The following is a 26,596-nucleotide window of genomic DNA, read 5'->3' as shown; positions in this document are numbered from 1 at the left end:
GGGCAAGCATGCAGGGGGAGTGTGGGCGGTGGACATATACGTGAACGCACTTTCCTGTTCTTTCAGCCCTCAAAGATGTTGAAAATATCGAGTGTGGCCCTCACGGTCAAAAGTTTGGGGACCCTTTGGTTAGACGAAGGTGGAGAAGTCCTTAGTTTTTTACCCTTGCTTTTCATTTTGTATAAAGATCTCACAGATGTTTTACTATCATGGAAAATTGCCCAGATAGTCATCTAAGGCACAGTTTATAACCAGAGCATGAAGATCTACCACCACTCAAGAAGAACTGCTTCACCTCCATTAAACTTAGAATCCCACAGTATGCTCGCTTCTTGCAACACTCAGTAACAGAAGCATTACTAGGAGAAACCACATTGCCTTGTGACCATTTATTCTCAGCTACTGCCAGCAACACAGAAATAAGCAAACATGGCAATGTGATTGATGATTCACTCCATTCCAAAACTGAAACAATGTCAAGTGATAAACCACAACTTAATATAGGAGAAGATGGAATTCGAAGTATTCAAACTGATACACAAAGACACTTGTCAAAATAATATGACTAATGAATACATTTTGAGGAAAACTGCCATCTGTGAATCTGAGATGCAGGACCTAAATCTACTGAATAGAGTCCCATAAATTATTCATCTGCTGTAAGAGGCACACATAAACATAATGGATGCCTGAAAGAGGAGCCTTCTGTTCCCCTTACTCCATCACTGTGGATGATGCAGCTTCTTGAGACACAAGAAGAGTAACACAGGAAATGACTTATTAGCAGCGGGGCAGAAGTACATTTTGAAATGGAGATGTTCATCATAACAGTACCTGTAGCTCTGACTTCAAGAGGAGAAACTACTCACCTCAAGATGAGTTAATAGCAAAAATCCTGGACATGGCAGAGATGGACAAACTATCAGAATGGCTAGACTCAACAAGAAAGACAAACCATGAAGATTGTTGGCAGAATTTTTTACAATTGGCTTAGAAATAGAATGTAAATTAATATTTGATAATTGAAAGCCTAAAATTAATTTAAAGTTAGAATATGTATGATAAATTAGTTGCACCGGAAACTTACGTATCTTTGAAATGTAACAGATAAGAATGAAAATTGTAAAATGTTCATGTTGATTTACAACCCCTGTTTAGTTCCATGTCCCCTGTCCTCATCCTTAATGCTAACCCCTAAAATAAAACTTTAAAAAAAGAAAGAAGAAAAACTGCTGCAGTTCCACCACAAACAGGTCTGCTCTTCAAAGTACTTTGCATTACAAACGTGTCAACAGACTTTTAAGGGTAGCAGATGTTCTAAGGAGTGGCTTACCATTGCCATTCCCCAGTGAATCTCTATAGCACAGCAGGGATTTGAACCCAGTCCATCAGTCTGTCCAGCACACTGCACCGGCTCCTCCAGTACAAATAGCTCACAGCAATGTATTATTACTGAGAAAAAAAAATAATTCTTCATGAGCTACTGTGAAGATTCCATTTAAGATGAAAGAGAACAAGGACATCTGAGGGATGGTGACAGCTGACTTTCTTGACCCTCAGTGCTTGGATCCTATCAGCTCAGTCCCACTGCAGCACTGCTGATTGCATGCACACCCAGAGCCATATATAATTATAAATACAATGTACAGTTGTGCCCCACTGGACAAGTACTCCGCTCTACAACGAATCCGCTTTAAGTTGATGTTTTTGCGATCGCAAAACAATGTTTTAAATGGGGTTTTTTCACTGTGTGATGATCGGTTCCCTGCTTTGGGAACCGATTTTCGCTTCACGACTATCAGCAAACAGCTGATCGTCAGGTTTCAAAATGGCCGCCAGCTGAAGAAAATGCCCCCCCGCTGTTTTTAGGAAGGCTTTTTCGCTTAACAGGCACCAGAAAATGGCTGCCATATCGAGGATCTTCACTGGATGAGCAGGTATTCAGCCCATTGGAACGCATTGAATGGTTTTCAATGCGTTTCAATGTTTTTTTAAAAATTTCGTTTGACAACATTTTCGCTCTACAGTGATTTCGCTGGAACGAATTAACGGCATCAAACGAGGCACCACTGTAATAGTATTTGTCTTGGTTGATGCCAGCTTCTCTATACAGCACTCTGGAATTTAAACTGCTGCTGTCATTCACAGGGAAAGAATCACAGGAAGGTGCATTTCATCACATGATTCCCCTTCTCCTTTATCCCTCTCTGCAATCATCTGCACCCTCTTAGCCATCCCTTTCACCAGCATTCAAATCCCTACTTAACAACAATAATAAAACTTTTAGCAAGTGAAATAGCACTGAATTGACAAGACATGGTAAGTATATGAATTAGTGCTGCATCAGTTTAGTGCTATAGCTAAAGGCTGAGGTAAGGCGAAAATGTTGTGCCTTACCAGGCCAGTAGGTACAGTATAACAGGGAAGGAAAGAAAACAGTTCTCCGTGTGTCCTTGACAAGCCTAGGCATGGGCATAAAGCACAAACCTTCATCTGGCCCAAAGAGTATATTGTTAAATTGGGAGAAAAATATACAGTGGTGCCTCGCTAGACAATGATAATCCATTCCACTGAAATCACTGTTTAGTGAAATCATTGTCTAGCGAAAAGCATTTTCCCCATTGGAATGCATTGAAACCTGTTTAATGCGTTCCAATGGGGAAGAATTGTCGTTGTCTAACGAAGATCGGCCATAGGAAAGCCACTTTGCAAACCGCCAATCAGCTGTTTAAATCGCTGTCTTGCGAAGCTTAGGTCCCGAAAACACCTGTTTTGCGAGCGCAGAGGAAGCTGTCAAAATCGTCGTCTAGCGAAAATTGGTTTGCGAAGCAGGGACCAAACATTGTCCAGCGAAATTCCCCCATAGGAATCACTACAGCGATCGCAAAAAGTCAATGTCTAGCGAAAAAACTGTCATGCGGGGTAACTGTCTAGCGAGGCACCACTGTATATATTTTTAAATACAATTTACAAATTATATCGCAGTTGAAGTGTGAGCAGAAAGCAGCCAAAAGGAATAAGGTTCACACTCACACTGCACATACCACCCTGTGCATCAGAGTGGATGTGTTCAACAACAACCGTAAAGGACCAATAGAAGTGATTAAGCATGTCAAAAACAACACAAATTAATGCGAAGAAAAAAAACTACCCAAAAGAAAAACACTACCCAAAAGAAGCTACTATTTATTTATTTTTATTTATTTTTTTATTTATTTGATTTATATCCCGCCCATCTAGTATATTTACAGTTGTGTTCAAAATTATTCAACCCCCACTGAAATTGAATGTTTTGGCCATTTTGACATTGATTTTGATCATTCAGTCATCTTGCTTACATTTACATGAAAGAGGCACTTGTAGGTCAGAGAAATATAACCTTAAGTTTATAATGAAATAACCACAAATGTCTTTTCTGTGCTCACATCATTATTAGTTTTTATTCAACCCCCAAGTGACATTCAATCTTAGTACTTAGTACAACATCCTTTTACAGTTATAACAGCTTTTAAACGTGAAGCATAGCTTGACACAAGTGTCTTGCAGCGATCTACGGGTATCTTCGCCCATTCTTCATGGGCAAAAGCCTCCAGTTCAGTCAAATTCTTAGGCTTGCGCACTGCAACTGCTTTCTTTAAGTCCCACCAGAGGTTCTCAATCGGATTTAAGTCTGGTGACTGCGATGGCCACTCCAAAATGTTCCAGCCTTTCCTCTGCAACCATGCTCTAGTGGACTTGGAGGTATGCTTGGGATCATTGTCCTGTTGAAAGGTCCAACGTCTCCCAAGCCTCAGGTGTGTGACGGACTGCATCACATTTTCATCCAATATCTCCTGGTACTGAAGAGAATTCATGGTACCTTGTACACGCTGAAGCTTCCCTGTATCTGCAGAAGCAAAACAGCCCCAAAGCATTATTGACCCTCCGCCATGCTTCACAGTAGGCAAGGTGTTCTTTTCGTCATATGCCTTGTTCTTCCTCCTCCAAACATAGCGTTGATCCATGGGCCCAAACAGTTCTAATTTTGTTTCATCAGTCCACAGAACACTATCCCACAACTTTTGTGGTTTGCCCACATGACTTTTGGCATACTGCAGTCGACTCTTCTTATTCTTGGGAGACAGCAAGGGGGTGCGCCTGGGGGTTCTGGCATGGAGACCTTCATTACGCAGTGTGCGCCTTATTGTCTGAGCTGAAACTTCTATACCCACATCTGACAAATCTTTTTTCAGTTCCTCAGCAGTCATACGGGGACTTTTCACCACTCTACGCTTTAGGTAGCGCACAGCAGTCGAAGTCAGCATCTTCTTTCTTCCACGACCAGGTAGCATTTCAACAGTGCCCTTTGCCTTGAATTTGCGAATGATGCTTCCTATGGTGTCTCTTGGTATGTTTAACTTCTTTGCAATCTTCTTATAGCCATTGCCCTTCCGGTGAAGACAAATCACCTCTTCTCTTGTCTTCCTGGACCATTCTCTTGACTTCACCATGTTTGTAACCACACCAGTAAATGTCTAGAAGGAGCTGAGTATCACAGTCATTTTAAAGCTGCCTAATTGGTGCTTATTATGCTTGATTGGTGCTCGGTGACATCCACAGGTGTTTTCAATACCTGATCGAAAACACCTGAATGAACCTCTCTTCTTCAGAGTGGTAGTCTTTAAGGGGTTGAATAATTGTGGCAATGAAGAAACCACAAAAGAAACATTTACTACTGTATTACATAAACAATTGATGTTATTTTAGTTGCATTTGGTTCTTTAAAATGTCCTTGTAGGATTTCATTCTGAATACAATTCCAAATGTACACTATAGTCCCTAAACCCCTTTACAGCATTGGGGGTTGAATAATTTTGAACACAACTGTATACCACTCTGAGCGGCTTATGCCAAAAGACTGGATCTTCTTGCAACTGGTGTTAATAAATATCAAAAGGATCAGTGAAAAACATGGCACAAACAACAGACATCCATCTATTGCTCCCTAACTTGTCACATCTGTAATATGGCAAGCAATACAATGTAGGATTCTAACTAAACGTATTCTGCATTTCAAGGCTTTAAACTGATCCTTACAATAGATGTGCCTTTGACTCTCTATTCAGCCCAACTACACATTCCTCAGTTGTGCAACTTTCATGGCCAGTACTGGCATCACATTAGCTTGCTCTCCATACCCAGGGGGTAGCTGTAGAAAATGAGAAAGTTTCTTGGGCCACCACAAAAAGTAACAAGTTTTATTCAGTATACATTTTTATGGACTGCAGCTCACTAGTTTGAGATCAAATGGGCTGCAGTTCATGAAGGTTTGTGCCCAATAAAACCCATCAGTCTTCAAAATGCCTTTAGCATTAGACGAAATGTACGTCTTATGGCAATCCAACTATGAGGTGGAGTGGGAATAACTAATGTATCAGCATATGAAATGTCTATGTTCTCTTTTCTAGTGAACACCTGGCACAGATCCTGCAAAGGCAAAGGGATGCAAACAGGACTTTAAAAAGCACTGAAGAGTGAGAAAGATGGAAATGGTTGCAACATTTTTAATTAATTACTGAGATTTTGCTATTAAGAGAGGGCATTGCCATTTTGGCAAAATGGCATTACCATGTGCAAAACAAAGTACCTAGCAGGGAAAGAGAACCACTGCTAACACCTGGCCTTAAAAAATGATAAACAGAAAGTACATTCATTCAGCTGGAGAAAAGCTTGTGGCTTAGGAAAAACTGACAGGACACCGGTATTAATCCATGGAGTAAAAGTGAGGCATGAATTTAATCCAGTTAGTTTTGCAAGGCAAGTAGACTGTGATAACTCTCTCATTCCCTCTCTCTTTCTCATATACAGACACGTGGAATGATAGCACTCACATTTCACAGGTCAAGGAAATATGGCACCTGACTTAATCTGTTGGTATAATAGGAAGAAAAGGAGAACAACATTCCATGTGTCCTTGACCAGGTTATCTAGCCCCAAAGAGTCCACCAGACAGGATGCTGGTGTCAGCTGGACCCTTCTCTTTGCAAATCCTATGAGAGGGACAATTAAGACACCAGGGACATTTGCCTCTAGGACAGAGGTAGAGATCACATTCACACTTAATGATAAATATAGTGAAGACGAACACATACTGTATAGGATAATTCTCCCCTGCCAAACCTGGCAGATCTTAGAGGATTGACCTATCAGGTTTTGGAGCACAGATCTACCCAAGCCTACTACTGTTCCTGAGGCAGTGTATTTCTGGCTTCTCAGAACCACTTGAGTAATGAATACGCATGTTCTTTTTCAATTTTCTCACCCACGTTTAGGCTATAAAAATTTTTTTAATTATTTTTAAAAACCAAGGAATGAAGAAGTAATAAAAAAGCAGCCAGCATTCTAGCAATGACATTCCAGCAAGGTTAACAAGCCATTATTTTTGTGTGTGTGTATGTGGTATCACTAGCAATCAATGAAAGAGAGGGATGCAAGTTACAAAAGTACTGTAACTTAAAAACAAACAAAAAAAAACTTTCCATATTACTGCTCTTTCATGCACCCCAAGTTCTAGCCCTCCAGTAACAACATTTGTGGTCAAGTGCATTCTGACTTATGGCAACCCTTTTCACAGTTTTCCAGGTAGACAATACTCAAGAGGTGGTGTACCCTTCCCTTCTTCTGGGGCTGCCCTGCGACTGTGCAGCTTGCCCAAGGCCATCCAGGCTGGCTCTTCTCACAGGAGGCGCAGCGAGGAACCGAAATCCTACCTCTTCCTAAACCTAGCCATCCACACCATCCATTTATCTCAAGATTGGCACGTTTAGGTCAGAAGAGGCTCAGCAAGGCTAAGGCTGACTGGGGATTGTGGGTGTTGTAGTCCGGAAGAGAAACGTGTCCAAGCTCTGAAAGCAAGGAGCCGAGTTGGCCTCCCTGGAAGGCTCAGCACAGGGGAGGGAAGGAGGGAGAGAGGCTGGCAGCCAACTCCCACCTCACCCTCCCAGCCGGGGCTCACCTGGCAGAGGAGGTCCTGCAGGTGGCTGGCGCAGGCGGCGTAGGCGGCCTGGTCGAGGTGCCCGCTGACGCCGTAGTAGCGCTCCAGGAGGGCGGCGTCGCGCTGCGCGTCGCAGCAGCCGAAGTCGGAGTATTGGACGCAGAAGGTGAGCGGGCGCGGCGGCTTGAACGGCGGCTTGAAGTCCAGGCACTGCGGGTGCCCCGACGCCACGCCCAGCAACAGCAGCGTGTGGAGCAGGGCCGAGGGCAGCCCGGGCCAGCGGCGGCGGCGGCGGCAGGAGGGAACCCGGGAGCGCGTCATGCTTCGCTTGCCTCCCTCAGGGAAAAGGCAGCCTGTTGCGTGCGCCAGTCACGGGTCGGTCCCTGGCGCGCCCTCGAGCATGGCGGGCGCCGCGGAGTCCTCGTTGCCGCGCCTCGGGTCCCAGGCAGCGCTTGGCAGCCGACTCTTCGCCCTCGGTTTCGCCCCTCGGAGGTTCCTCCCGCGCTTCGCCGAGGGCCCCACCACCACCACCTCCGGCCGGTCTTGCCAGAGGGAGCGAAAAGCAGCTTGCCCCGGTTGAGAGAGACGGGAAGGGAATAATGCCCCGCTGGCCTCGATGCAAAGAGAGCGCGCGGGGAGGGGGGCGCCGCCTTTTTTTTTCTCCTCCAGAAAGGGCGAGGAAGACCCAGTGCGGGTCGTCCCGCCGACACCCAAGGCCGCCCCCTCGCTCTCCGAAGCGCCTCAGCCCCGAGCGCAGGGCGACGAAGCGGAGGCGCCGCCTTCCCCCAGCCTTTTCGGGGCGTGTAAACACTCGCTGGAGCGGCGCCCGCCGAGCGGACCGAGCGCCAGGGAAGGAGGAGGCGCAGGCTGAAGCGGCGGTCCTCCCGGCAGCTCCCCGGCTCCGCGAAGGGCTGGCTGCGGAGCCTGGCCGGCCGTTTGGCCACCCGCGGCCAGCGGCGCAGCCCTTTCTTTCGCCTCGCCTTTTCCTTTGGGGAAGTAAAGGCAAAAGCGTTTTCCTTCCCAAAAGGAAAAGAAGAAAAGAAGCAATAAATCCGGACGGGTGGTGTGCAGATTTATTTTCTTAGCACCAATAGAATCGCATCCCGATTTCAGTGCCCCCTGGGCGAAAGTCAGAGTTTTCCTGCCCCTAAGTATGTGGCCGAGTGGGTATCTCGATGATTTGATAATTTGGCTGCCGCGTCAGAGATTGGCAGTTCGGTTCCCCACTGTGCTTCCTGCTAGTACAGCCAGCCTGGGTGGCCTTGGGCAAGCGGCACAGTCCCAGGATCCCCCCATTTCTGAGTGCTTTCTACAAACCCTAGAAATGGTCGCCGTAACTCAGAATTCACTTTTTTTCTTTCTTTTTTTAAAAAAATTAAACAACAAAAATGAAAAATCTACCATTATAAAAATCACTACATTATCACATGATCCCTTTACAGTACTTCACTCTGTGCAACCCATCCCCACTCAGGAATGCCCGTAGTTCCATGTTCATTCTTATATTTCAGATTTCCCAATTTCACTCTAGTAAGACATTGGTTCTTTTCCTGGTGTATACCTCTTGCCTTTCTGAAACACAGGTACCAAAAACAAGCTCCATATTTGTTTAAAACCCATATACTATATTTCACCATTCCTCTTCTAATCTTTGTTTCACAAGTTAACTTACTCATTCCCATATCCACAACTCAGAATTGATTTGACAGCATATTGTCAAATTTGACAGTAATATTGTTGTTAAATTATGGCCTGAAGGTCTGTCAGTCTGGCCAACCTGCTTGTGTGAAGTGTGAGTATGAGTTGAGGTTTTTAAAGCAGATAAATGCTCTCCTTTCAGAAATCTGACATGGGCTACGTATCTGCTCCCATACAGATATGGGATCTGGCCCTTTCTGGGTGGGAACACCCCCCACACACCCCATTTTTTCCTCAAATATTGGAAAATGCTTTCTTTCTCTAAACTATATTCCCAGAATCTCCCACCCAGCATAAAATGGTTTGGGGGACTCTGGGACTTGTGATCTAAAATCAAGTTCCCAGAGCAAGATCTGATTTGTTTTCTTGTGCTTGTCCTATAAATCTCCTATTTATATACAGTATTAGTTGGACTTATATTCCAGCATCCCTAGCAGGGAAGTATATTTTTAAAATTAATTACGATCTGTCAAGTTGAATTCAGCTTATGATAAGTTTTCTTTTGTTTCCTAGGTATAAAGTACTCTGAACTGGTTTACTTTTCCCTTCTTCTGATGGTGCTCTAGGACTCTGCAGGTCGCTCAAGGCTACACAGGCTGGCTTTTGTCCCAGGAGACCCAGTGAGGACTTGCTCCAGACTTCCTCCCTCAGGCTCTGCAGCTAGAGACCCAGCTCAATTAGCTATCCAACGAACTGTAAACTATATTAGGCCATATAACATTAATAATTATGTACAGTGGTGCCTCGCGTTACGATGTTAATTCGTTCCAGCGAAATCGCTGCAGAATGAAAATGTTGTAAAGCGAAAATAAAAAAGCCATTGAAATGCATTAAAACCTGGTTAATGCGTTCCAATCGGCTAAGAACTCACAGTCCAGCGAAGATCCTCCATAGGGGTGGCTATTTTCGGGTGCCCATGCAGTGAAAAATGGCTCCTAAACACAGCGGGGAGCCATTTTGAACACCCGGTGGCCATTTTGAAAACCCGACGATCAGCTGTTTTGATAGTTGGGAAGTGAAAATCGGTTCCCGAAATAGGAAACCGATCATTGCGCAGCGAAATTCCCCCATTCAAAATGTCGTTTTGCGATCGCAAAAACCTCCTCGTAATGCGGAGTCATCGTTAAACGGAGCGCCCATCTTGCGAGGCACCACTGTACCTTCAAATTCCCCTTCATGGGTTGCTGCCTCGTCGTGGCGAAGGGGCTTGAGTAATTCAGAGAAGCTATGGGCTATGCTGTGCAGGGACACCCAAGATGGATAGGTCATAGTGGAGAGTTCTGACTAAATACGATCCACCTGGAGCAGGAACTGGCAAGCCACTCCAGTATCTTTGCCAAGAAAACTCCATGGACAGAAACAAAAGGCTAAAAGATACGATGCTGGAAGATGGGCCCCTCAGGTTGGAAGGCGTCCAACATGCTACTGAGGAAGAGCCAAGGACAAGTACAAGTAGCTCCAGAGCTAATGAAGTGGTTGGGCCAAAGCCGAAAGTACGCTCAGCTGCGGACGTGCCTGGAAGTGAAGGGAAAGTCCAACGCTGCAAAGAAAAATACTGCATAGGAACCTGGAATGTAAGATCTGTGAACCTTGGTAAGCTGGATGCGGTCAAACAGGAGATGGCAAGAATAAATATTGACATCCTGGGCGTCAGTGAAGTAACATGGATGGGAATGGGTGAATTCAATTCAGACAATTATCATACAGTATCTACTATTGTGGGCAAGAATCCCATAGAAGAAATGGAGTAGACCTCATAGTCAACAAAAGAGTGGGAAATGCTGTACTGGGATACAATCTGAAAAATGCACCACGAGGCTCTGTAAGTCAAGTACACATGACTACATTAGCAGTATCTCTATTTATATAGACCCAAACAGCTAAAATGCATCAATATTTTACTGGGATGCCAAGAGAGAAATGTACACCTTTCTGGTTGCTTGCTAAGGTCATGCAACACTCTCTTTATGACTCCAGTTTCCTGGTGCAGTGAATCATAGCTGCTGAACCTATTCTGGGGACAGGTTTTGACACCATGGATAACTCCAATAAAGTGTGAGCGAAAACTAGGAGCAGATTTACTGCTCTGAAAAAAATCAAATGGACAAACCATTGCTCTATCTAGCTCACTACTGTTTTGCCCCCACCGGCAGTAGCTTTCCAGGTTTTCATCCAGGGAGCCCTTCTCCCTTCACCAGGACTGAAACCAGGACCTTCTGCATACAAACAATGCCTCCACAATGGAACTACAGTACAGTATTCTTCTCAGGGGCATTAGGATATTGCTCTCGCATCAGGTAGTGCAGTTCTTTCCACCATCACAGCAGACGGAAGCTACCAGTCAGACTATATCTCTAGTAATTATGTTGTTATAAACTGAATGCTAGTGATGCTAATCCACTCATCTGGGTGATGAAAGCTCCACCAATCTTTTTGGCTAACCTGTGGCCAGGCCAGATTAATTTTCAGGGGTAGCCAGGACCCAGTTACTGAATAAACAATGATAGGCCTGGTGACAACACAGTCTTCCAGAGCATCAGAAGCCACAGCATCTAGTAGAGTCAAGAGGCTGCCACCACAAGTAATGAGGTTTATATGTCATGAAAGGGTGGCAAAGGACTAACAATTTAAAATGCAGTACTATCATATTTTCGCTGCTGGTGAACAAGGGGAATTTGTGGTGTGTTTAGCATCATGTGTTGGAATAACTTGGCGGCCTTTAGATGCCATGCTCCTTCAACAGCGGCCATTTTTGTCCCATGACCTCCACGTCAGCAAAATAGGGGTGGGGAAATGCCAGCTTCTGAGGGCTACACGTACAAATAACCCAAACCTTAGGGGAATGGTATGCTCACTCCCATGCCCTGCCCACCCACAGAACATTTTTCTTTTAGAAAGCTTTTAAAATCTGAAAATGCCTTTTGGTGGCTATTTTTGTAAAAGAAGCTGCAAAAGCCTAAGGTCTTAGTGCCTGCCCCCCCATGGAGGGCACAAAGCATCATTTTTTAAAGTATATATATAATTCAAGGATATTAGGGGGATTGGAGGGCAGAGAGAAAGAAAATGAAGAAAGCACACAGGTTAGCAGCAGTTTGTTCAGAATTTCTGTGTTATTTAGACAGAGCACCAGCATTTTATTTGTACCAGTCACGGCAAGCTGCTGTCAAACTTTGGAAGGAAAATATGGTAAAAGAGGTTTATATGGTTTTTTTGGGGGGGGGGGCTGGCCCAGGTCCAGAATGACGGTCCACTCAGAGCTTTTTAAACAAGTTAATTTTGGACTACAAATCCCAGAATCGTCTAATCAGCAGAGGGGACACTGCGAGTTAGAATAGAATAAACAGAATACGTTATGAAGCTGGAAGAGGCCTATAGGGCCATTGAGTCCTACCTCCTGCTCAATGCAGGAATACAAATCAAAGGATATTTTTCCAGGTGGTTGTACAGTATAAGCTTCTCTTGAATGCCTCCAACAGTTGTGGTTCTCACTCTCCAGCTCTGGGTAGTCAGAACTACTTCATCCGGGGTGAAGTTTACAGTGTGTTTTCAAAAATAGAGAACTACAGTGGTACCTTGACTTACGAAATTAATCCGTATTGGAACGGCGATCGTAAGTTGAAATGTTTGTAAGTTGAAGCACCATTTCCCATTGAAATGCATGGGAACGGGATTAATCCGTTCCAGCATTTCAAAAAAATATGAAAAATAAAAATAAACAGAGCAAGTGCCACGCTGGGACAGCAAACACACACACACACACACACACAAATCCAAAAACTAGACAACACAGCACAGAAACATACAGTAATCTAAACCAAATCCCTTATAATGACTAAACAACAAAAATGTAAGCAGCACGCTTTCCTTTGCTATTTAAAAAAACAAATGTAATTTGATAGATCATAGTCATTTAGTCGTGTCTGGCTCTTCATGACCCCATGGACCACAGCATGACAGGCCCTCCTGTCTTCCACTTCCTCCCGGAGTTATGTCAAATTCATGTTGGTTGCTTCGATGACACTGTCCAACCATCTCATCATCTCGTCCCCTTCTCTTGCCTTCACACTTTCCTAACATCAAGGTCTTTTCCAAGGAGTCTTCTGTTCTCATGAGATGGCCAAAGTATTGGAGCCTCAGCTTCAGGATCTGTCCTTCCAGTGAGCACTCAAGGTTGATTTCCTTTAGAATCGATAGGTTTGTTCTCCTAGCAGTCCAGGGGACTCTCAAGAGCCTCCTCCAACACCACAATTCAAAAACATCAATTCAATTCAAAAGCAATTTGATAGATACTCACCAATAAGCTTCTGTGTTCCTTCCAACAGGCTTACTAAAGATGGGATATTCGTATTCCCAGTCCCGTCTCCCTGAACAAACCCGTCTGCTTATGGGTTGCTACACAGCATGTGGGGCCAGCATCCTGCTCATCGGGCCAATCTCAGATGAAGCCCTTCTGGCAATTCTCTGCCTTCCTGCTGTTCTGGCCACTCCAGCCAGGGGGCAGGATGATGAGTCGCGCCCCCCCCCCCCCCAGCGGCTGAGTGGCCAGAAGAGCAGGAAGGCAGAAAAGCACCAACCGGGCTTGGCTTCATTCAAGATGGTGCAACAAGCAAGATGCTGGCTGTGCGCACTGCATAGTGACTCATAAATGGATGGGTCATTTTGGGGAGGACTGGAGATCCCAGCCACCTGGGTCCAGAATATTTATATTCATATATGAATATGAATGCAGTCCTATCTCTAACGTTTATCCTTCGTGTGTCATTGAGAATCGTAAAGCGCGTGGAAATAGAACTGAAAATAATAATGCACTCCAGAATCTAGGTCTCAGAAGCAGCAGATATGCTGATATTTCAAAGTATGGGTAACACCATTTTGGACTGCATATAAAAAGCTCTTGATTCTTTACTCTGCTTAAAATAATAGTCCCACTTTTGTGGACTTCTTGTAGGCATTGGGGTAGCGGCGGCTGTGTGAACAGAATGCTTAATTAAATGGACCTTTGATCTGATCCAGCAGGGAGCTTCTTGCATTTTGAATGCAATAGTCCTGCACACAGACAACTAAATGTTAAGAGAGAAAGCTTCAGACTCATTAATTCACATTATTCTTTTATGGTGGAGGGAAATTATTATTATTACAGTTATTATGGAGGGAGAAATAAAATGATCCGCAATTACACCTGGAAATGACTGTCTAGGGGAAAAAGTTGTTCAGCAGAATTTTAAGGCAGCTTGTATTCAGCGAAGTGGAGGAGCAGAAAGCCACCGCAGCAATAAATGGCAGTAATAAACCATAATCAGCCTGATGGCTCAGGGCTGCAGGAGAGATGCATACAAATGATCCATGCCTTTCCTTTCTGTGTTATTTTTTTTTCCTAAAGAGGAACTTTACTTCATGTCAACTGGAATACTAAGTGCCACTGCTCATAATGGAGTTGTTTCCAAAATAATTGATGTTCCACGTTACGACTTGGGGCATTTTTGCTCCCTAAGTGTTTGCAATCCCTGCTATGGGAGAGAGATAGAGAGAGAGAGAGAGAAATCAGTCCTTGGGCTTTGCGCTTTGGGTTTGATTCCCCCCCCCCATAATTGCTAATATTTCACTGGGGAGCAAAGGGTGTGTGTGTGGACAATTCACATTGCTGGTTTTAACCTATAAAGCCCTAGTGGCTTGAGTCCAAGCTATTGTAAAAGACAACATCTCCCTCTACGAGCCTAGCCAGGTGTTAAGATCATCAGAGAAGGCCTCTCTTAGTCCCACAACCATCCCAAGTGTGCTTGGTGGGGACACAGGAGAGGGCCTCGTGGCATGATACTCCCCAACTCTGGAATTCCCTCCCATGGGAGACCAGGCTGGCCACACTTTCTGCAAGCAGGTGAAGACCTTTATCTTCAGGCAGGATTTCCCTTAGTGATTGCCTATTTAAGAAGGTTTTTTTGAATAGGGATGGTTAGTTTTTTGTTGCTTTTAATCTGTTTTAATAATCCTTATATTTAACATTTCAAATACAATGTTTCTTTAATTCTTTTTTAATATGTGAATCATTTATTGTTTTTAATCTATGTTTTTTAATAATGTAAGCAGCCTTGGTACCTTCTGTGGAGAAAGGCAGGGTAGAAATATTTTATCAATAAAATTAAAATCAATGGTAGCATTCTGACTTTTTAAGTTGACCCTTAAACAGTGTCTAAGAATTTTTAAAAAGTCAGTTGAAAAGCAGACTTTTCAGCTTCAGCAATACAAAATGTTGCTTCAGAAACAAACACTAAGAGTGAGCAAAGAAAATAACAGTGTAAAAATAACTCAAAAGTACTTTAGAGAATTACAGTACAAATTATGATGTTAATAGAACTGCAACACAAGTTATATTACAAATAAAGAACAGAACCTTTGCATGAAAGAAATACAACACACATTTCCTACAGCTTGCATCCCACATTATTAAAAAAAAGGCACAGCTTTCCAGTGATGGATAAATCACACAGCTGTAAGAGAATACTTTTTTAAAAAACATGCATCCAAAAGAACAGATTACAGTTTCTTTGTTTTTTAAACTCCAAAACTGGCTCTGCCCTTCTCTTAGCTGAGGCGATTGCCTCAGGTGGCAGGAATGCAGGAGTGACAAATTTGCTGCATGGCCCCTTCCCTATGATGTCACTGCCTGGTGTAGCTCCCAGAACAGTTGCTCTGAAGGGTTAGGTGTAGTGGTCTCCAAAGGAGAAGGGGACAGTAGTGGGTGGCCCCAATGAAGGCAAAAGGAGGAATACAATCTGTCATTCAGTCGTGTCCGACTCTTCGTGACCCCATGGACCAGAGCATGCCAGGCCCTCCTATCCTCCACTGCCTCCCGGAGTTGTGTCAAATTCATGTTGGTTGCTTCGACGACACTGTCCAACCACCTCGTCCTCTGACGCCCCCTTCTCCTCTTGCCCTCACACTTTCCCAACATCAAGGTCTTTTCCAAGGAGTCTTCTCTTCTCATGAGATGGCCAAAGTATTGGAGCCTCAGCTTCAGGATCTGTCCTTCCAGTGAGCACTCGGGGTTGATTTCCTTCAGAATGGATAGGTTTGTTCTCCTTGCAGTCCAGGGGAATCTCAAGAGCCTCCTCCAGCACCACAGTTCAAAGGCATCAATTTTTCAACCGTCAGCTTTCTTTATGGTCCAGCTCTCACTTCCATACATCACGACAGGAAAAACCATAGCTTTGACTATGCGGACCTTTGTTGGCAAGGTGATGTCTCTACTTTTTAAGATGCTGTCAAGGTTTTTCATTGCTTTCCTCCCAAGAAGCAGGCGTCTTTTAATTTCGTGGCTGCTGTCTCCATCTGCAGTGATCATGAAGCCCAATACAATCTGTCTGACTGACTGTCAAAAACTGGTCGTATTATGCTGGCCAGTTCTTCAGTTCCTGTGGTTATAAAAATAGTTTGTGCTGCTGCATGGATGATTTTGTAGTTAGTCCGTCGATAAAAGATTGAGGGGAAAGGGAGCTTCATAGAGCCAGGCTTGGGTGGTCGTTAGGACACACTGCGTTCTTTAGATCTTGGTGTGGCACACATTTGTACTGTGTGTGTGTTGTGTGTTTAGTCGTTTAGTCGTGTCCGACTCTTCGTGACCCCATGGAACAGAGCACGCCAGGCCCTCCTGTCTTCTACTGCCTCCCGGAGTTGTGTCAGGTTCATGTTGGTTGCTTCGCAGACACTGTCCAGCCATCTCATCCTCGGTCGTCCCCTTCTCCTCTTGCCATCTCACCTTCCTAACATCAAGGTTTTTTCCAAGGACTCTTTTCTTCTCATGAGATGGCCAAAGTACTGGAGCCTCAGCTTCAGGATCTGTCCTTCCAGTGAGCACTCAGGGTTGATTTCCTTTAGAATTGATAGGTTTGTTCTCTTTGCAGTCCAGGGGATTCTCAAGAGTCTCCTCCAGCACCACAATTCAAAGGCATCAATTCTTCGGCGGTCTGCTTTCTTTATGGTCCAGCTCTCACTTCCATACATCACGACAGGAAAAACCATAGCTTTGACTATTCGGACTTTTGTTGGCAAGGTGATGTCTCTGCTTTTCAAGATGCTGTCAAGATTTGTCATCGCTTTCCTCCCAAGAAGAAGGCGTCTTTTAATTTCAGGGCTGCTGTCTCCATCTGCAGTGATCATGGAGCCCAGGAAGATAAAATTTGACACTGCCTCCATATCTTCCCCTTCTATTTCCCAGGAGGTGAGGGGACCAGTGGCCATGATCTTAGTTTTTTTGATGTTGAGTTTCAGACCATTTTTTGCACTCTCCTCTTTCACCCTCATTACGAGGTTATTTAATTCCTCCTCACTTTCTGCCATCAGAGTGTTATCATCTGCATATCGGAGGTTGTTGATATTTCTTCCGGCAATCTTAATTCTGGCTTGGGTTTCTTCCAGTCCAGCCTTCCGCATGATGTATTCTGCATATAAGTTAAATAAGCTGGGGGACAATATACAGCCTTGCCGTACTCCTTTCCCAATTTTGAACCACTCAGTTGTTCCATGACCAGTTCTAACTGTTGCTTCCTGTCCCACATATAGGTTTCTCAGGAGACAGATAAAGTGGTCAGGCACTCCCATTTCTTTAAGAACTTGCCATAGTTTGTTGTGGTCCACACAGTCAAAGGCTTTCGCATAGTCAATGAAGCAGAAGTAGATATTTTTCTGGAACTCTCTGGCTTTCTCCATAATCCAGCGCAAGTTAGCAATTTGGTCTCGAGTTCCTCTGCCTCTTCGGAATCCAGCTTGTACTTCTGGGAGTTCTCGGTCCACATACTGCTGAAGCCTACCTTGCAGGATTTTGAGCATAACCTTGCTAGCGTGCGAAATGAGTGCAATTGTTCGGTGGTTGGAGCATTCTTTGGCACTGCCTTTCTTTGGGATTGGGATGTAGACTGATCTTTTCCAATCCTCTGGCCACTGTTGGGTTTTCCAAACTTGCTGGCATATTGAATGTAGCACCTTAACAGCATCATCTTTCAAGATTTTAAATAGTTCAACTGGGATGCCATCACCTCCACTGGCCTTGTTGTTAGCCAGGCTTTCTAAGGCCCACTTGACTTCGCTCTCCAGGATGTCTGGCTCAAGGTCAGCAACTACATTGTCTGGGTTGTCCGGGATATCCAAATCTTTCTGATATAATTCCTCTGTGTATTCTTGCCACCTCTTCTTGACGTCTTCTGCTTCTGTTAGGTCCCTCCCATTTTTGTCTTTTATCATGTTCATCTTTGCGCAAAATGTTCCTCTAATATCTCCAATTTTCCTGAACAGCTCTCTGGTCTTTCCTTTTCTGTTATCTTCCTCTATTTCTTTGCATTGTTCATTTAAGAAGGCCCTCTTGTCTCTCCTTGCTATTCTTTGGAAGTCTGCATTCAATTTTCTGTAACTTTCCCTATCTCCCTTGCATTTTGTTTCCCTTCTCCTCTCTGCTATTTCTAAGGCCTCGTTGGACAGCCACTTTGCTTTCTTGCATTTCCTTTTCTTTGGGATGGTTTTCGTTGCTGCCTCCTGGACAATGTTACGAGCCTCTATCCAAAGTTCTTCAGGCACTCTGTCCACCAAATCTAGTTCCTTAAATCTGTTCTTTACTTCCACTGTGTATTCATAAGGGATTTGGTTTAGATTATACCTGAGTGGCCCAGTGGTTTTTCCTACTCTCTTCAGTCTAAGCTTGAATTTTGCTATGAGAAGCTGATGATCAGAACCGCAGTCAGCTCCAGGTCTTGTTTTTGCTGACTGTATAGAGCTTCTCCATCTTTGGCTGCAGAGAATATAATCAATCTGATTTCGATATTGCCCATCTGGTGATTTCCATGTATAGAGTCGCCTCTATACATTTGTACTAGCCACCTGAAATCACAGTGAGCCCTGACTTGATGGCTCTGATAAGCATTCTAGTGCTTCTGTATGTGTGTGAGAGTCCACTCACTGTACCTTTTGGGGGAGGAGAAATCTGAAATGTATCTCTGATGGTGACCAAAGCATGTGGGAAGGACATCATGGTATAAAGAGGACCTTAAGGTACCTAAACCTTTTAGGGTTTTAAAAGTTAATTTATGTCTTGCATAAATAAAAAAATATTATAATTGTATTCTATGCCCAGTATAGAATCATAGAATAATTGCATGGAAGGGGCCTATAAAGGCCATAGAGTCCAACCCTCATTAAATGATTTAATAAAATCATTTCACTGCTCCTGAAAGGTTCATAGTTCTACTGCATCTGTACCAGGACAGATCTGATGAGATTTCCTTCCAGGCCACTGTTGCTTCTTAAGGATTCTGTCATGCAAACCCAAAGTTGGTTCTCCTGCCACCTGTCCAGATAAGTGTAAGTTCAAGTTTCCTTCAAAATCTCTTTTCGTTGCTCTTCTTTCTGAAAGAAGGATAGCTTTAATAAAATATAAGGAGCCTTCAAGAACCGCAGGTGCATGGAACAAAGCATATTGTAACAGATGCTCCCATCATTCATCCTTTGTTTAAAAACAAAAAGCCTTGAGTAACATCCATTACTGTTTTCAGTAGCTGAAAAATAGAAAATATCGCTAGTAAACGCAAGCCAAAACCTGCACAAAAGCTTCCATAATATATTCAATGACAGAGTGTCTTGCTAGAATTACACATATGGCCAGAATAAAAACAAAGAAAAGCTTTTGCACAATTTTAATTCATTCTGCATTTCCTGGCATAATGAGGTATTGTACTGGCACTGTGGAAAGGACGATTTTTGTCTTCACCAACTAATCCACAAACTACTAAAGACAGAAATATTTGGCTTGAAGTTGATTCATTTCTCTTGCAAGAAATGAAACTAGATTGGCTTAAACCAAGATTATGCCAAATGAACTTTTTCCAGAGCAGTGACTGTATTGCTTTAACTTATTTGTAACTCAATAAAAGCAGGGCATGAGAAGCATGGAGTTAGAAGTCATGGGTCTTTTCTTAGAAGAAAGGCAGGGCAAAAATATTTTAAATAAATAAAATAAATAGAATCTTACTGGTTATTTACACTGGGGTAAATGCAATGGCATAAATCGCACCTGCAAAATGCTACTAGTTAAGAAATTGCACACATTGAGGAAAATAAGCAGCACAACTCATTAACTAGAGCACTTTACTGTTGTGGTTTGCATTCATGCTGCAATGAATAACCAGTGGGATTCTGGCCATGGAATTCAATGAGACTCCCAGATAAATGAGTATAAAATTGCAGCTTGAGTCGCTCCTTCCGAAAACAAACAAATTTCTCAATTTCTAATTCTTTAATCCCAAATGTTTTCCTTTTGAATCTATGTCTGGCTGACAAAGCAAAAGCAAAATTTGTTGCTTATATACTGCCCCACAGTTCTTAAAGTATTCTCTGGGCAGATTATAATTTAATTATGCAGGCTACACTCAGAAGGATGGAATGCAGAGTCAACCTGAAGCCAGCTACCTGAGCCCATTGAGATCGAACTCAGGCAATGAGCAGAGTCTTGAGTGCAATACTGCAATTAAACTACTGTGCCATGAAGCTCCTTTCAGATCTCAAGGTTCTAGTGTTTGCTTGTTTAAAATTTTGTGGTTTGCCTACCTTGCCAAAACCTCATGGAAAAGACAAATTCATATGGGAAGCAATGGCTTCTCACACTGGCTTGATACTTTCCACATGTTTCCATTCAGTGCTAGGTATTGGCCTCAGTGGAAGCCAAAGTAAGTAAGTAAGTAAGTAAGTAAGTAAGTAAGTAAGTAAGTAAGTAAGTAAGTAAGTAAGTAAGTAAGTAAGTAAGTAAGTAAGTAAGTAAGTAAGTAAGTAAGTAGAAGTAGAAGTAGAAGTAGAAGTAGAAGTGGAAGTGGAAGAAGAAGAAGTTGTTAATTCTTATGGCAAACTTTTCCATGGATTTCTAGGTGTAAAGTACTCAGAAATGGTTTATCAGTCCTTTCTTCTGGGGACACTCTAGAAGTGTGCAGCTTGCCCAAGGCTACTTAGGCTGGCTCTTCTGGGATACACAGTGGGGAACTGAACTCCCAACTTCTGGCTCCACAGCCAGGTAACTAAGTCACTGAGCTATCTAGTCAGCTCAAGAGGTAAGTGGGCCTTGATGTATATCTTTAGAGCCTGTGCCATTTTTAAGTCGATTTTTTGCAGTTAAAAAAAATAGAAGAACCCAAGGGAAAGCAGAAAACCACAGGAAACTGTAAGGAATAGTTATAGATATTTAGATGGATAACATATAGACTGGGACTAGCAGGTTATTTATCCAAGAATTTGAGAAGACTGCTCCCCTGCCTAGTCACAGGCTATCCATGGGTGTGCGAAGTACTCAAATGTCCTATAGAAAGCTAAAGCACACTAAATGTCTAGTGAGGAAGTATAATTCTTCTAAGACTATCCTGAAAGTTATAAACACAATTTTTTTCTTTCTGCACACGGACAAAAAATATTAATGTGAAGATCTGTGCATGTGCACATGTGCGTGCATGCACACCCACACTTATGTCATCTGAATCAGCCTCGACACTGAACAGATTGCATCTTTATCACAGCATCTGTGAGGAGGCAAAAACAGAGCCAAGTACCATCCTTCACAATATTTTGGATGCTTTCTTGTAACTTAGCCACGCTGAACAGCTACAAAGAATTCCACTATGAATCATTCATTAGGGACATCCCCCCCCCCAAGATGCTTTTATTGGACATTTAGAACACCCTTCAAAGCAATGGGCCATGCGCAGCTAATGCTAAGAGTTTTGCTTTCTTGGAAGCAGTGTAAAATTTCAGAGACATGGACAGCTGAATTAAACATCTAAGCTGCTGACATAGACTATTAAGCCTGGGTCATCACTGAGGTATACTAAAGACATTGACTAAGAGCCACCATGGTTTAATTTACTTACCTCCTCATGGGAAATAAAATCTAGAGCTATTTAAGTCTCTGTACTGGGTTTGGTTCTATTTATGATCATCATCATCATCATTATCATCATCTTAGAACTGCAGATTTGGAAGGGACCCTATGGATCAATGAGTCCAGCCCCTGTCAAGGAGACCCAGTGGGGAATCGAACCGCCAGCCTCTGTCTCCACAGGCAGAGACCTAAGCCACTGAACTATATGTGAAACTTTTCTGTACAGTTTTATGTTCTGCGGTTGTTCTGTGATGACATTTTTTTCTTTTGTTTATATTGATAGCTGAGTGGTTTAGATTAGAGATGGGGGTACGTATTTGTATATGAATGCAAATACCCCCACACAGGTAGAAATAATGAGGGTCCAGCCCCATGGTGTGGGACAGTCCACTCACTGATCTACCACTGCCAAGAGCTCCATGATCCCGTCCTATCACTCCGGAGCTTGCGGTTGGTGAGCCAATCTTCGACCTGGTAGAGAGTTTTGTTGTCCCACCTCCTGCCAGGAGTGGATAATCCATCGCGAGCGCCAGAGTGATAGTGTTAGCATTTTAAAATCACAGCAGGCGATTTTCTCCTTACAAAGGTTTGGACCAGAAGCTCCAGTGTAGTAAGGCACACCAGGAAGACGCCAGGAATAAGTGTGGAGAATATTTACTTGCTGTTACATAGTGCTCACAGGAACATAAACATTCAGCAGTCAAATGGACAAAACATAAGCATGTCAATCAAAATAGAACTGTGAAGGGCACACTAACCAGCCTCTTAATTTATACTACCTCCAGCCAATCAAATTGGTGGTTCACCTCATCGTAGTTAATTCCACTCCGCTCTGTCCTTCTTGTCACATAGGCAATGACTAAATAACTCCACCTGCACTAACCAATTGTTAATTACATTTCTTCTTCTTAAAGATCTAACAGATAGGATGGGATTATGGATCCCGCAGCAGCGGCGGGTTGGTGAGTGGACTGTCCAGCACCATGGGGTAGGACCCTCATTATCTCCACCTGTGCAGGGGTATTCGTATACAGATACCCCCATCTCTAGCTTAGATATCTGGCTGAAGAACCAGAGGTTGAAAAGTTGATCCTTTACTGTGCCTCCTAGGGGAAAAGCCAGCCTGTGTAGCCATGGGCAAGCTGCACAGTTTCAGGGCACCCCCAGAAGAAGGAAATGGAAACTGACTTTTGAGTATTCTCTATCTGGAAAACCCTGAAAGGGGTCATCATAAATCAGAGTTGACTTGGTGGCATGCAATTTATTGGTATACTTCCTTTACTCTAAACAGCTTGAGGGAACAAACATGGACTTCCTTCCCCATTTGTACCCTGACAACTATGCTGTAGATCAGACCAATAGTGCCTAGCCAAAATTTACCTAATCATCTTCATGACTGAATCAGGAACTGAAGCCATGTCTCCTCAGATCTAGTGCAACATCCAAACTTCCACACCTTGCTGGCTGACACATTTTTATTACTGCTTTATTAAGTTCTTACTGGGAACTGTATACGGGGAAGTATGTGGAATTTTTATTGTATAGTATCATATATAATATCACATCATATATTGTATCCTGTATCATATCATATTATAAAGCAGCATGCTTTTGCTTTATACTCTGTTATGTGATTGACAGCTTCTGTTATGTGATGGAGAGGAGCAGGAAGATGGTTTCTCCCTGTTCCTGATGCAAGCAGCTTGGTTGAATACACCTTCTCTGAAATTGCTGTGCAGGACTTCAAAGGAGAATTTTAAAGAATGAATTTAGTCTTGATAGTGATGGTGGCATCCTGTACATTTCTTATCTCACATAAGCCCCACTGAGTTTGATGGTACTGATCCCAAGGAGTCTATAGGATTATGGCTCAATATTTCGGAAGGTAGATCTGTCGTTGTTACATCAACAACAGATCCAGAGAAGAATAAATAAACTAGATTAAGGAGGTAAGTAGAACAGGCACATGGGAAAGGAGGCAAATAACTCACCCAAAGCTTTTAACTTTTCCAACCGCCCATTCTGGCTGGGGGATTATAGGAGTTGTAGTCCAAAGAAGTTACATTTTCAAGCTCAGAACTAGCATCAGCAATTAAAACACATTAGTTGAATTCTAATAGTAAATCACAATTAGAGTAGGAACACTGAATCATTGAGGATTTGGTGAGTCGGTCTCTTGTAAGTTCCATTGATTCAGTGGTCCTACTTTAGTTGTGGCTTATGACTGGATTTCATCTACTGTGTAGCTCTTTTATCTTTTCTTCTTTAACAGATTTAGAAAGAAAAAAAATTACAGGAGTTGGAGGAAGCAATGGGAAAAAATAGGGAGGTTGCCATTGGAAAATAATGTCATCTGGAACCAACTCTCCCTCCTCATCTAAGTCCATAACTGAAGTAGGTGATTGCATGAGAAAGGCTTTTATCTAGAAGCACTTCTAGGAAAAGAACAATCAGAAGCTGAAGGTTGAATGCATGAGTCACTTTCCTGAGTGTAAATAAGAGCAAAACAAAACAAGTGAACAACACAATTATGTCTGCAGATGTTCCTGTGTATCTCCTATTGGTCATGATTCTGCAAAAACGGTACTATCATCTGTATCAAAGGGGCTTGTATGGGATAATTTCTAACTGGATCATTTCCAGTCAAGCGGCCACAGAACCACTGCCAGAAAATGGCACAGTGAGTTGCTCCAAAGACATTTAACTAACAGCATCCATATGACCTCTGTGCAACCACCTGACTGTGACGCACATCCTTTAGTCTGAGTCCTTTTTCACTTTTGCACCCATGAGACAGATCTCATTTGGACCATATTTTTACATACCCTGTTTTCCTTTGCCTAACTTGCAGGCTTGATATGCTCACCTCATTTTATAGTTTAACTCCTCGTCAAGGAGAAAGATAAAGTTAGTCACACAGAGAGTACATGAAAGCGAGCCTCTCTAGCAACAGCCTCTACATCCCGCAGTTCTTTGATCTTTTTATGGAAAGGCACCACTGTCTCCCTTTATTTTATAGCACAGGGTGATTTAAGAGTTGCCTTTGAGCTCTTTGACGTTATTCTTGTGACAAACAGGAGATACCCTTTCCACAGCTCTCTCAGAGAGGAGGGGGACTGATGTCAGCCCTGGTATCATGAATTGTTTTTATCCAGCACACAGCAGCCAGCTCTTAAATATCATCCATCAAATCCTGTATGCCCCTTTACAGAGGCTGTCCTCAGAGATAGTGTTTTTCAGCAATTATTTAGAGGTATACTGCCAGATGGGGGTGGAGGGGAAGGGAGATACTATTGTTATTTTATTAATGACAACAGACAGATCTAAAGGCTGTCTGTGCCAATAAATTAACAAACAGACAGCTAAGACTGAAGGAAAACCAGCATTTTCCATTAGCTGCCCAAATGCTGTAATTGCCTATGAAAAGAAGACTCCTAACCTACATTTCTCCATTGCAAGGACTGTCTTTCTGGGAAAGAAAGTAAGACTTCAAAAGAATTAGAAAATTTGCTCGGGCTCCATCTGCTGGCTTTTGTATTAGCCTCCAATTGTGTTTGTCTTTCTATCCAGTCAGGAATTAAGCGCTGCAGAAATTGCATCCTTCAATTGCTTGCAACTCAGAGTTGGCCTGAGCTGCCGGCCAGGGCATGAAGAGTTACTTTGTAAAAAGCAATTGGTTACATAATAATAGTGCCAAGGTCAGAAATAGTAGTTACTTACCATTATAGTTACAGTCTCTTATAAAGCCCCTATTTGTTTTCTACTTTCTTGTTCAGTAACCAGCATAAATACTGTTAGTGGCTGTGGGGAGGAGATAAATCAGATTGATTTTTATTTAACAGTGGGGAGCACAATATGAGGCAGCTGTTCAATCATGCAATATTGCTTCTTCACCAATTATTAAAGCCACTTCACTATAATTATAAAAGTAACTTTACAGGAGTGGGCAATGTGCAACCTGCAGGCCACATGCAGATGCCGATTGACCCTCTCAACCAGTTAACACACCCTGTTATGTTGTCTCCAAAAAGGCAAACATTGTTTTAGAAGTCTCTCTGGCCCATATTCGCCATGTCTATGTAACCATGTTGGACCTACTTTAAACTAGGGGATGCCTCTGTTTGAAACACAATGGGCTGTCTGTGATTTGCTATTTTGAAGGTTAAACCAGTTTTTCAGGGTTTGGGGCAGTTGCACTGCAAATGGAATTAAGTTACACCTCATTATGTTGCAATCATAAAGTAATGGCACTATATGGTTGTTGTGGGTTTTTGTGGGTCTTTGGCCCACTCCTGTTCTTTGTCCAGACATCAGTCAGACTGGCAGCTGAATCTTACTTTATCCCTGGTAGCAGAGCAGCACCCCCTATCACACCTATAGGCAAAAGGTTAATTTAGGAAGCGCAGCATAGATTGTGTCTTGCCATCTCACCATCTGCCATCTAAGGCAATTGGCTAATTCCGTCTAATAGTAGAACTGACTGTCAAAGGTTTAACTAGAACCTCAGGCTTTGCCTAGTGAGTGACAAGCTATGTGAGCTTAGAGGCCTTTCTAGGCACTTAGGAAAATGGAAATGAACAACGCTGAAGCTCAGAGCTTGGAGAAATAGCTTTTTCAGACCACAAAACTGCTGGATAGCTCAGTGCTTTAGGTCTTTGGTTGTGGAGTTGGGAGTTTGATTATCCCATACTAAGCCTCCTTGACAAGGGTGGGACTTGATGATCCATAGGGTCCCTTCTAGCTCTGTAGTTCTAACATTATTATTATTGTTATTCAGAAACACCAGGCACAGTCAGTCAAAACTATAGAAACATTGACTGGTATTATATAACAGATGCTAGTTTAAACCAAAAACTTAAGTATCTGTTAAATATCGGTGCAGTATGCATGCTGTTCCTAATATTACCGGGTTTTGTAGCTCTGATGGTGTTACAGTGATGCCTCGCTTAACAAACGCACCGTATAACGACGAATCCGCATAGCTTTGCGACACCCGCAGATCAGCTGTTCGGCGGTTTCAAAAA

At 43.1% G+C, this 26,596-nt stretch overlaps 1 protein-coding gene across 1 annotated transcript in view; it reads right to left on the bottom strand.

The window, feature by feature from the left end:
* Positions 1-7,515, bottom strand: part of HHIPL1 (HHIP like 1) — a 41,992-nt gene extending 34,477 nt beyond the window's left edge. Inside the window, exon 1 of the mRNA XM_020812896.3 lies at positions 6,995-7,515. Coding sequence (XP_020668555.3) covers positions 6,995-7,294 — 300 coding nt within the window. The 5' untranslated portion in view covers positions 7,295-7,515. The remainder of the gene's footprint in view (positions 1-6,994) is intronic.
* Between the last annotated feature and the right edge of the window lie 19,081 nt (positions 7,516-26,596).

This window comes from Pogona vitticeps, chromosome 1, assembly GCF_051106095.1.
Source record: "Pogona vitticeps strain Pit_001003342236 chromosome 1, PviZW2.1, whole genome shotgun sequence".
NCBI lineage: Eukaryota > Metazoa > Chordata > Lepidosauria > Squamata > Agamidae > Pogona > Pogona vitticeps.
The sequence above is the reverse complement of the archived record's forward strand: the minus strand, read 5'-3'. Positions and strand labels throughout refer to the sequence as shown.